This window comes from Glandiceps talaboti, chromosome 20 (assembly GCF_964340395.1).
Source record: "Glandiceps talaboti chromosome 20, keGlaTala1.1, whole genome shotgun sequence".
In the NCBI taxonomy this organism is placed as follows: Eukaryota; Metazoa; Hemichordata; class Enteropneusta; family Spengelidae; genus Glandiceps; species Glandiceps talaboti.
In genome coordinates, this window is record NC_135568.1 from 4,217,724 (window position 1) to 4,231,174 (window position 13,451).

The 13,451-nt window shown below is 37.8% G+C and overlaps 1 protein-coding gene across 1 annotated transcript in view; it reads left to right on the forward strand.

The window, feature by feature from the left end:
- The window catches only part of LOC144450983 (tyrosine-protein phosphatase non-receptor type 23-like), a 32,588-nt gene that overhangs the window by 1,439 nt on the left and 17,698 nt on the right, over positions 1-13,451 (forward strand). Inside the window, exons 2-12 of the mRNA XM_078141743.1 lie at positions 329-403; positions 1,190-1,317; positions 1,902-2,028; positions 2,143-2,274; positions 5,179-5,394; positions 6,687-6,791; positions 7,138-7,276; positions 10,748-10,928; positions 11,771-12,005; positions 12,513-12,720; positions 12,904-13,064. Of these exons, the coding sequence (XP_077997869.1) occupies positions 329-403; positions 1,190-1,317; positions 1,902-2,028; positions 2,143-2,274; positions 5,179-5,394; positions 6,687-6,791; positions 7,138-7,276; positions 10,748-10,928; positions 11,771-12,005; positions 12,513-12,720; positions 12,904-13,064 (1,707 nt within the window). The remainder of the gene's footprint in view (positions 1-328; positions 404-1,189; positions 1,318-1,901; positions 2,029-2,142; positions 2,275-5,178; positions 5,395-6,686; positions 6,792-7,137; positions 7,277-10,747; positions 10,929-11,770; positions 12,006-12,512; positions 12,721-12,903; positions 13,065-13,451) is intronic.

Consider the following 13,451-nt stretch of genomic DNA (forward strand, 5'->3'; position numbering starts at 1 on the left):
CATCATTCCTTGGTTAAACAAAGAAAGATATTGTGGAATAATTTCTAATTATCTTGCTGTAAGTAGTTGAAACTGAGGGTGGAACACCATTTGGGTTACTGCCCTCACTAGCAACCTTCGGTTGGCTTCACATCCACAGTGAGCAGAATAGCATGAGATGTCTAGTAACAAGTCGAGACTGCAGTGAGGCAAGTGTTTAACTCACTGTCTCACCAACAACCTTGTAATCTCGACATTAGTTTCCTAGATGTCGAGTATTGTAATATCTTTGGGGTGTTACAAGTACATGTAAGTGTTTTCATTTCAATGGTTTGTTTTATGTTTTCAGTTTATCCGAGACAATTATCAGGAAGACCCTGATAAGTATGCTGAAGAAATGAAACAGCTTGATCAACTGAGAGTGGTAAGCTTTGGATTCATAGTCTTAATCATATTCAAGGTACAGAGTGCATGTACTGTACCAGCTACTTTATGGTACATTACATTTTTGTATACCATGTACGAACCAAGTTGAACAAAAAATATGGAATATATACACATGTACATGTACTCTGGTTATTCTACATCATGACAACATGTGTCTATGTCACAACAACGTTTTTCTGCTGTGTTTGAAATATGAGTTCAAAACGTTCAAAATTACCATTACTTTCCCTGATTTTTCTTTGATATTACTGGCACTGGTATAATTACGTTATTCTCCAATATTTTTCTTCAATCGGCTAGAAAATACTCATGACCCAAGGGTTGTCACTATGAGTCGCTAGACGAGTACTGACAAAGGCCCCTTAGGCCAGTCGTATTTTCCTTGGCTGAACAAAGCAAAATAGTGGGGAATAACATCGAATTATTTAGAGATGAAGGACTTTCTATTGAGAATGATTTCTGTGAAAGTTGCACAAGGTCTTTACTTTTCAATATTTGTCTTCTGAGTCCTAAATGTATGTTGTAAACTTGATGTATTTTTGAGATTGTATCCCCACTATTGTGTAACATAGCCCCATTACATAACATACATTATTTACTGTATATACATGTGAATAACATTTTCAAATAAAGTCATATGTAGCAGCATATGAATGAAACCACTGTACATTGTATACAATCCCCAGGGGTGGTTTATTGCTTAAGTACATCAAATTTCTAATTTCTATGTACTTACGAACTGTTTGTTTTTTTGTGTGTGTAGAATGCAGTGAATGCAACAAGAGATTTCAACGGTTGCAGTACTCTGAGAAAGTACTATGGCCAGCTTCACTTGGCTCAGACTCGTTTCCCAATGGGTGAAGGTGGTACTGTGGTGTTGCCATTCACATGGTGAGTACTGTAGTACTAAAATCACACTAATACTTTTAACAAAACTTTCACTAGGGGTAGGAACATACATGTAGTTAACAAGCTTAAACAACTCTGAAATAATAGGTTCAACATTGTGTGGGCAAGGGTTAACCTCTTGCTGCCCGAGGCGCCTTTATCCGCAGGCTTTAGCATTTCCTATAGAGACCGTATATGTATACGTACATATTTATAAGGTCACTAAACCTACATAGCCTTTGACACACAAATTGAAGTCATTTTTTTAGGGGGGTGGGGGGGTGTCCTTTGCATCTGAGCATGCTCAGTCTGGATTGCAAGTTCCCTATTGGGGGGGGGGGGGGGGGGGGGGGCTGTTGCCATGGGGATCACTGGCTGTAACCAGGGACACATCAAGTTTTAAGGGCAGAGTGCTGTAGGTTGTTAAGATTCTTATTGAAAGCAGAAACCTGTTTAAGAGAGGTCACATGTTGCAGGTTTGTGGAATGACTTATCTGGGTCTCTTCCCTTTGTGTACCCCTTTAATATCAATTCTTCAGTAAATTGACTGACGTACTCATAGTCCTCTTGATTGATTTTTTTGTCAGGATGGATATCTATTCTGAAGATTACATTACACTATGTGATGTGAGATATGAACAGGCAGCTGTGCTTTATAATTTAGGATCTTTACATTCAATTCTTGGTGCTTTTGACAAGAGAACATCTGAAGAGGTAAGTGCAGAAATGTCATATCAGTTGTACCATAGCTGTTGAAAAAAGTCTAATTCATTGAATTAGTAACATGACCAAAATATGAATAAAACATACCTTTACTTTTGTTTACAGGGTATGAAAGTGTCTTGTACTCATTTCCAGTGTGCAGCGGGAGCATTTACCTATTTACGTGATCATTTTGGCAGTCATATGAGTCCCGATTTAGCTCATGATCTTCTCTCTATGTACATCAGTGTCATGCTGGTAAGATATTTCTATTCATTCAATGATTGAGGAGCCACCAACTTAGCCCAGAGACTTGGCTATGTGTCTTGAAAATGTTGTTCACCTGTCTAGTCAGTATGTCGAGTCACTTAACCAAGTCTCTAGGCTAGCACCAACAGTATTGAGAATTTGACATGCCCATATGAACCTAAATTACTGCCTGGTGTCGGGAAAGTACTATATTGTACCAGCTGACGACAAGTTAGATATTTGGTACCAGTCAGAACTGTCTGAAAATGCCTTTCCGTTTGTTATATGCAGTTTATCTATTCCTTTATACATAAACACTGTAAGTGATGGAATGTTTTCCCTCTAAAATACAGGGTATGGTCAGGTGACAACCCTGAGTAGTGTGTGCACATCCATATATGCATAAACATACATATCATTGTTTAAGGAGCTGGCCAATGCAGCTTTGAAATGCCACCAGGTACATTAATATATTCCAACCTGTCAAATAATTATTTGGTCATAATTGAGAAAACAATAATCTTTCTGTATCTTTGTTATCTGCCCAACATCATTCTCTCATTTTTAGCTCCGCTGTCAGCGAAAGCTGAAAGCGTAGCTTTAGGTATAGGTGGGTATTGAGGTATAGAGTGTAGAGTGAATCATAGGTGTCCGTCAAACTTTTATATTTTTACTATCTATTCCGAAAGTGACAGTCAGAATTCTTCGATATTTGGTGTGCATGTTCCCTGGGGGGAGGCTATTCAGATTTGTTCATGCCAAGTTGATCTGTGCCATTTTCAATTTTTTATGATTTTTTTTCATAAAATGTCATTTTCATCAACTCCTTGAAAACCTCTTATTAGATTGCTTTGATATCTGGCGTGTTGATGCGCAGGGGGTAGCTTACTCAGATTTGTTAATTTCAAGTCAGCACATCCTCATTTTTATTTTTTATGATTTTTTTTTTGTAATTTGAAAAAAAAATGAATATGTTAATGAGCATAATGACCGACGCCATATTGGAAATCAGTCGACGAGACTTTAAGTAAACTGCCACTTTTCAAAAGACACTATTGACGTCAAACAAGCAATGTAATATGTGCTATAGTCATAATTCTACGCATTGGGCGCCCAAATGACAAGCGTTTGTTCGAAACAGGGTTGTAAACTTCAAATCCAATTCTGCACCCTTCTACATAATCAGCCAGTCCGCAACATCTTCATTTGCATACTCTATCCTGATTCGACCAGAAGCTGAAGGTGACCTCATTTGACCGAGCGATTTTCCACAGCAAGTATCTTGAGTATCAACACGGGACGTTCTTGGTACTCACTAAAATCACACTTCAGACCCACTATAAAAGTGTGATGTTTTCAGATAACATGTAACTTGTGGTTAATTCTATATTGTCGTGCAATTTGGAATGACAGTGAACCATAATTCAGAGAACTTGCGTAAGGAAGGGCATGCCAGGCATGCGGTTGAAGTTTATATGGCCGACAGTTCACATGTAAAGTTAAACGACATGAACGTGTCTTGCCTTTCCAAAATGCAAATATTTGGCAAGTAAAAATAATTAAAATAATTACAACTTTAATTTGGCTTCAGACTTTGCATTATGTTTTGCGTATCTTTCCCCGTTTTACATGTAAATCCGAAAAGGTTCTCTCTCATCATGTCATCAGTGTCAGTGATCATACCGCGCGGGGCTGCTTTGAGTACGAACGAAGTGAGGCACGTTGAGGTATTTTGTTGAGAATTATAAATATTGCGAAATGTCAAGTACAAGGTTTAAATACAATGGAATGATGAAAAAAATGGCAGAGTCTGCTGACAGGCGCCGGTCACAAGAAATACTGTGAATTAAAATATCAGACGATGTATCTATTAATCGCCGACAATCCACCCGTATGCACGAGGGACTAACCCGGAAGCAAGTCGTTGTCAGCCATACGTTACAGTGGTAACATCGTCCGAGAAATCGCTGCGTTCAGAGTGTCATTATTCACAGAATTGTTGTTTTCGAGTGAAAACCCGTCTTGAATTGTATAACTCTAACAAATGAAGACATGTCAAGTTATATTTTGAAAGTTGTATCGCTAGTTTGAGACGATTTTCTCACGTACTATCGAGGCGGAAGTAGTAGGACCTTACTCCAGTTCATTGGGAAGTTTAGCCAGTCCGATAATTCTTTCTGGTTTAGTTTACAACACTTTTGATCACGCAGATTTTGTTGTTGTGATGAAAAGAAATAAAAAAAAAAGATCATTTCAACCATTTCGTTGTGTTTTCTTTGTGAAAGGTAACCGAACATGAACGAGTGTTACCACTGCACTGTAACGTGTGGCTGAGAATGACTCTCTTCCGGGTACTTGAGATTGTCGCCGTACGGAAACTAAGATGGCGATTAATACATTTCTTCCCTATATATATCTACCACAACTAGTACAAGTTGAATGTTGTTGACTTTGTAAATTTGTTAGAAAATTGAAATTCAAATTGCCTCAAAATTATTTTAGATCCCTAGTTTATTTCATTCATCATTAAAATTTTCCAGGCTTACAGCTGTAAGACACTGGAATTATTTATAGCCAACCTCAAAATCCTCTTTTTTTCTTTTTCTTGTGTGCATTTCCCAGTCATTTTTTTCTGAGATTTTGTGCAATTTTTCATAACAGTAGATTTTTGTTATAAAATGGTGACTATGGTATAAAAGTACAATACATTACCAACTTCTGTGTAAAATGTGTTTTATAGTGAGACATCATATGAAACCACTAACCACTTTATTGCATCGCTAAAACAAAACTGCATAGTGAAGAGCTGATGACCTGAACCACTTCTACATATCACCAAAATAAAAAATTAAATTTAAAAAAAAACAGCGGAGCTATTCTGACCGATAGGTCGCTTGTCTTTACTGTTCTTAGGGTCAAGCCCAGGAGTGTCTATTGGAAAAGTCTATGCAGGACAATAGGAAAAGTTCACTTGTTGCAAGAATTAGCCAGCAGGTTGCTGATTATTACACCCAGGCTCTACGGGGTTTAGATAACAGTAATGTGTCATCTATTATGGGATCCAGGAAGTGTAAAGAGTGGAAGAAGATTTTACAGATCAAAAATTTACATTATACCAGTATCTCATTTGTAAGTAATATACAGTAGTACAACGTTAAACATATAACTCAGTCTGTTCATACACACCACAGACACACACAGACACATACGTACACACAGCCCACACTGACACAGGCATACACAACACACACAGACACATACATACACACAGCCCACACTGACACAGGCATACACAACACACACTGACACATACATACACACAGCCCACACTGACACAGGCATACACAACACACACAGACACATACGTACACACAGCCCACACTGACACAGGCATACACAACACACACAGACACATACATACACACAGCCCACACTGACACAGGCATACACAACACACACAGACACATACATACACACAGCCCACACTGACACAGGCATACACAACACACACAGACACATACATACACACAGTCCACACTGACACAGGAATACACAACATACACAGACACATACATACATACACACAGTCCACACTAACACAGGCATACACAACACACACAGAAACATACATACATACATACATACACACAGCCCACACTGACACAGGCATACACAACACACACAGACACATACATACACACAGCCCACACTGACACAGGCATACACAACACACACAGACACATACATACACACAGTCCACACTGACACAGGAATACACAACATACACAGACACATACATACATACACACAGTCCACACTAACACAGGCATACACAACACACACAGAAACATACATACATACATACACACAGCCCACACTGACACAGGCATACACAACACACACAGACACATACATACACACAGCCCACACTGACACAGGCATACACAACACACACAGACACATACATACACACAGTCCACACTGACATTGGAATACACAACATACACAGACACATACATACATACACACAGTCCACACTAACACAGGCATACACAACACACACAGAAACATACATACATACATACACACAGCCCACACTGACACAGGCATACACAACACACACAGACACATACATACACACAGCCCACACTGACACAGGCATACACAACACACACAGACACATACATACACACAGTCCACACTGACACAGGAATACACAACATACACAGACACATACATACATACATACACACAGTCCACACTAACACAGGCATACACAACACACACAGAAACATACATACATACACACAGTCCACACTGACACAGGAATACACAACATACACAGACACATACGTACACACAGCCCACTGACAGACATACACACTAGAAGTTTGCCTAATATTGATGTTTATCTTTGACAGATGTATATGGCTAATCAAGTTGGGGAGCAACAAAAATATGGAGAAAGGGTAACGTACATACAAGCATCATTAAATAAGCATCAGGAGGCCCTGAAAATGTCAAAGGTCAGTGAATTCACCATTTTATAGTCACCTACAGCATGCCACCAATATCAGTAATCATCTAATGAGGGTATGAATGTGAACATAATTTAGTAAAGGAAAAGTTTTTAAAAAATGCAGAAAGGTAATTTAGGCAAGTTTATGCCACAGACATCAGTAATCATCTAATGAGGGTATGAATGTTAACATAATTTGGTAAATGAAAAGTTTTAAAAAAATGCAGAAGGGTAATTTAGGCAAGTTTATGCATGACAGTGATTTTAATGAGACTTTCAATTTGTTATGTGTATAAGTGTGTACCATTCTTACCAGAAGTCTTATTTGTTGGTATATACTGTATTTCTTACAGGGTCAACATGATAGTATTGTTGATGCTTTAAAGTTTAGTGCTGATGTGATGGGAGGAAAATACAACGCTGCTAAGAAAGACAATGATTTTGTGTATCATGAGAGTGTGCCAAGTCTGGACAAAATGCCCGAGATTAAAGGTAGGTACAGTTAGTGGGAACATTGAAATGCAATGTATTCCTCTCCAGCTGATACTGGTGATCTGTGAAGAGATTTTCTGGACATGTAAGGCACAGAGATTCTCTAAACATGCAGTACACAGAAGATTTCAGCCTCAGGAGATAATTACAAAATAATAACCCTCAGGGTGATAGTTGTCTTCTACCCTCATTTCCAGCTAATCTAATCTAATCTAATCTAATCTAATCTACTATTATTATTATTATAGAGTGCATTCCATAAAATATCTCAATGCACTTTACAAAGCACAAAATCTCCAGTACAGTTCACATACAAAACAGGATCAAACAAAAGTCTTGTTGTAGAGATAGGTCTTAAGACCGAATTTAAATGACTGAAATGAAGTGACAGTCTGCAGGCACAATGGCAGAGCATTAGATGCCAGAGTAATAGGTGTAAACTAGTAATACATGCACATGTAACTGAGTTTTACATTTGCTCTTAACTGTATATTGATAAAGAAGAATGTAGTAATAATAAAAATGTTTATTCACCACTAATAAAATTAACCTTAAAATAGATATATGTACAGAATGTATGGCAGAATGGATCAAGAAATAGCAAAGCTATAGTCAAGCTTGTATCCCTTCAGTGACTAACAAGCACACTCGTACTTGTAGGTGTATATATACAACATTCTAGATTGCCATAGGAACTATCACAAATAAGAAAGATTAAAAAAATGACAAAGCACAACAAACAGCAATGGAACAGAAAAATTGATACACATACAATTTCCACACTTAAGTTACGAAAATAATATAAAGTTATACATGTGTTGACAAGTTGGCCATGCAACAGGACACGATAGATTTCTAAAGCAACCTGTCACCGTAATTACATTTAGTTGGTTAGGGTTAGATTCCCTGGTATAGAAAGACAGGCATCATGACTAGAATTTCCTGTACATTGAATTCCTTGATGAGAGAGGAATGCAAGTCAGATTTGTCTAAAATGTATACATTTTATCTTTTACTGCTCTGTCCACAATCACTGATTTCTATCAGATATATGGCATACAGATACCGTATATAACCTGAAACATTCCTTGCATACCATGATCACAGTTGGCTTGTCAACTTTTGATAAGTGTTGTATCTTTATAGCACAGTGGGTTATGACCTTTGTACTCACCCCACTGTATATTTGACCTACTAGTATCTCGTGTTCAGGCCTAATAAAAAATTTGTTACCTAACCTCACCTAGTTTTCATGCTGACCCTAAATTTTTAGTCCCCGCGGACGAAGTCCGGAACGGGGACTTATGGATTGGGTTCCGTCTGTCCGTCCGTGCGTCCGTCCGTCCGTCCGTCCGTCCGTAGCCGTTTCTTGGAGATGCCTGTACCGATTTTTTTCAAACTTGGTACAGGGGCAACATGCTATGGCATACATATGCACGTCAATTTGTTTTATGATACGATCCAATATGGCCGCCTAGCAGCCATTTTGTTTGCGAATTTTCCCTGTCTAAAGCCATAACTCAGACATGCTCACACAGATCTCATTCAGAGTTGGTATTAGGACAGTGTTCTATGGCATATATGTGCATATTCATTGTTGTCATGATACGATCCAATATGGCCGCCTGGCAGCCATTTTGTTTGTGAATTTTCATGTCCAAAGCCATAACTTAGACATGCTTGAACAGATCTCATTTAAAGTTGGTATTAGGACAGTGTTCTATGACATACATGTGCATATCCATTTTCATTGTGATACAATCCAATATGGCTGCCTGGCAGCCATTTTGTTTGCAAATTTTCCATGTCCAAAGCCATAACTCAGACATGCTTGAACAGATCTCATTCAAAGTTGGTATTAGGACAGTGTTCTATGACATACATGTGCATATCCATTTTCATTGTGATACGATCCAATATGGCCGCCTGGCAGCCATTTTGTTTGTGAATTTTCATGTCCAAAGCCATAACTTAGACATGCTTGAACAGATCTCATTTAAAGTTGGTATTAGGACAGTGTTCTATGACATACATGTGCATATCCATTTTCATTGTGATACAATCCAATATGGCTGCCTGGCAGCCATTTTGTTTGCAAATTTTCCATGTCCAAAGCCATTTCTCAGACATGCTTGAACAGATCTCATTCAAAGTTGGTATTAGGACAGTGTTCTATGACATACATGTGCATATCCATTTTCATTGTGATACGATCCAATATGGCTGCCTGGCAGCCATTTTGTTTGCAAATTTTCCATGTCCAAAGCCATAACTCAGACATGCTTGAACAGATCTCATTCGAAGTTGGTATTAGGACAGTGTTCTATGACATACATGTGCATATCCATTTTCGTCATGATACGATCCAATATGGCTGCCTGGCAGCCATTTTGTTTGTGAATTTTCCATGTCCAAAGCCATAACTCAGACATGCTTGAACAGATCTCATTCAGAGTTGGTATTAGGACAGTGTTCTATGACATACATTTGCATATCCATTTTCATATTGATATGATCCCCCATACCCGAACAATCCTTTCTTGTTGTAGGCATGTTCCATGTCCGACAAGCAGACACAACATATCTAAGTCTGTTTGATTTAGGTTCACAAGTGTTGTTGCGTGATCAGAGTAGTGCTAATTCCTTAAAACCCAATCATAGCGGGGACTATGTCATTCTCAATGGCTTGTATTTACTTATTCAAGAAAAAAATAATAAAAGTTGTGAAGTCTCACAGAGTGGATGCGGAAAATCAACTTATAAAGACAATATAAAACTGTTCTTCCAATATGTAATGACTGTACATCTGATGGGGAGAAACCAATAACACAGAGAGACCATATGGAAAACAATGGAAAACATAATTACCCAAACTAGACATTCACATATGAAAAAAATATATATGCAAAAAATAAAATAAAAAATCTGCCTACCCACCTATTCTGAAATTGGGTGTAATAGGGAACAACATAATTTTTTTTGTTAGGCCTTAGGGCAATGGTAGCAACATAGTGTAGAATCCTGCTGTTTGAGAGAATGGAAGAAATCTGGTTCAGTTTCTGTTATTTCATGTACAGTCACCAAAAATAAAGTTGAATGTAATTTCTATTTAAAAATTAATGAGGACAAAAGTAGCAAAAACATTGGCCTGGTGTACCGTTGTGTAGTTCTTTACTGCTAAACAATACATGTATGCCACATAATACTCGGAGATCCATGTCAAATTAGGAAGAAACATTATAAGAGTAAACATGCTTTGCTGGTAGAGTTTAGGAAAAGTTGGTCCTGAACAGAAGCATAATCCAATGTTATCTTTATGGTTCTGGGTGAGATAGTAGTAAATCCGAGATACAGGATTCAAACATGTGAGTCTGTCTCATGTTTACTCTGATAGGTGGCGCTGTTTATTATGATCACTATTGAAAGTGACATGATCACAGAAAATGTACATTCCTGTTTGTCATTTTACAGGTGCTTCTTTGGTGAAAGCCTTGCCTTTTCAGCCATATGATGAAAGCGTAGCTGGTCCAGATATATTCAAGAAACTTGTTCCCATGGAAGCTCATGAAGCTTCATCAATGTATAGTGAGGAAAAAGCTAAATTATTGAGAGAAATTGCAACAGAAATAGAAGAAAGAAATCAACAGTTAGAGTAAGTATAGCCACCCTGGTATGTTATTTTGGAATAAACTATGACTTCATGGGTGTTGCAATAACCTGAGGCCAGTACAAGTGGCCATCTCTGGTAGGAGTGTGAGGCCAATACTGCCAACCTCAGACCCCATTTTAGACCCATTTTCACACAAAAAAACAGCACTTCATTTTAGACCATTACAGGTTTTTAGAAGGTCATATCTTTGTCCAAAATACATTTGTAGTTAAAGGAAATAGTGGATTGTAAAATAAATTTTCATTCTAGTATTTTTTTTCCCTCAGGAGGCAACATGTTGGGGGCAATTAAGGGCATATTTATGATTAGGTAAAGGACAATGTACCTCATTTTAGACCAAGCAAAATAAAAAATACTGTCGAGTGGACTCCATTTTAGACTCATCAGCTTGAAAAAAACGGACTCCAGTTTAGGCCACAGGGCTAGAAAACGCATCCCAAAGGGTGGCACATACATGTATACGTCAAACACTAGTAAACATAAACTCACTTGCAGACACACATGGCCACATCACACTAGCAGGATACAACTTACACAAAACACACATTGAACACACAGTATTCTAGTCAATACAGTTCAACAGATGGCTTGAAATACTCTTATATTTACTTACATGGTATGTAAAAGGATGTATAAATGTGATAAGGAGATGATTTTCCGTGGCACCTTCAAAGCCAGGTTTAATTGTCCACCACTGATAAAACAACATTCTGATCACAAACATCTCTAATGAACAGTGAAAATGACAGTACATTGAAAAAGCAATTACCAGTATGTAAATATATAGTACATACTTCACATACTTTTGTATTTTTCTTTTGCAGTCAGTATTTAGAATCTTTACAATTAGATCAACTCAAGTTACATGGCAAGGAACCAGAGAGATTACCCCAAGCATTATTAGAGAAGTGTGCTGCCATCAGTGTCAAACCCAATGCTATCAAAGATTTAGTGGAAATTATGCAAGAACTATCCAATGTGGTCTTAGATGTGGATGATGGTATTGGGCAGTTGAAAGAACTTATACAAGAAGAAGATAAGAAAGAGGAAGAATTTCAAGTGAGTACTGTTACAATGCAAGTGACTAGTACTAGTAGTAGTGTTGCAAATTACAGCAATGTACTGTTACAGTGCGCACACACTGTGATGTTGCAATTTATAAGTACTATTACAATGTGAAGTACAGTTACTGTTATAATGTTACAGTAATGTACAGTAGCAGTGCAGTTTACAAGTACCATTTCAAGGGGGGGGGGTCAGACAGACAGACAGAAAGAGACATAGAGATGAGTAGGATGAATGGATGGATGGGTGGGTGGAATTGTGGATAGATAGATAGATAGATAGATAGATAGATAGATAGATAGATAGATAGATAGATAGATAGATAGATAGATACAAATGTAGATAGATAGATAGATAGATAGATAGATAGATAGATAGATAGATAGATAGACAGACAGACAGACAGACAGACAGACAGATAGATAGATAGAGGTACTGTTACAATGCAAATTACAAGTATTGTTATATCAATAAGGTGATTCTTGTCTTTGGAATTTGCAGAAAGACTTTGGTCAGCGGCCCTCTCCTCTCATCATGTCTGAGATCAAGAAAGAACTTGCAAGGTATGCAGAGGGTCATTCCAAGGCAAGTCGTTCTAATGAAGAACTCCGGAAAGCTATGATGGTACACATTGGAAATTTGAAGTTACTGGCTGGTCCATTGGAAGAACTTCAGACTACTATACCATCAGCTCATTACGTGTCAGATAGTAAGTACCGGGTAGTGATTAAGTCAATTTAAGTCAATATTCAGAATTGTAATTTGGTTGCAGGTTGTGTGCCTGCAAAAATCATGCTGCAAGGTATGGAAATCGATGTAAGGTTTTCCCCTGCACTGTCACCAAGGTGACCATACCCCAACAAAAAACACTTCTATTTGATTATTTATGCAGGTCCAGAAGACAAGAAGATTGAAGAAACATTACAATTGCTAATCAGTAAAATAGAAGAAATGAAAACACAAAGGAAAACATTAGAAAAACAATTCCGTGATCAAATTAATAATGACGATATTACAAATATAATAGTAACCAGAGAAGATGCAAATATGCAGGTAAGAAACAAACTATGTAACCATGGAAATAGCTTGGTGGGCAAGCAAGCGCTCCAGAGCATGGAAAGTGCAGATAAAGCTCGTTTTGCACTTCCTATTTTAAGACAGCACATCATTCACCTATATAGTAATGCATACTGACATGTTTGCCGGGAAGTGCACCCTCACAGGTTGTAATTGGGGCTGGCTGGTAAGTGCATGCTGGGTATGGGAAGCCATGTTGTTTTGGTGTATTTTTAGATGTTGACTTGTCTGTTTGCCATGTGTGTCCATATGATAAAGAGTTAGAAAGACCAATATCATTGTGTTGGTGACTTCAATATAGAGCTGAGTTGTAAATAGATTAACATGAACTTGGCAATTTTTGAACTAATTAGCTACAAATGT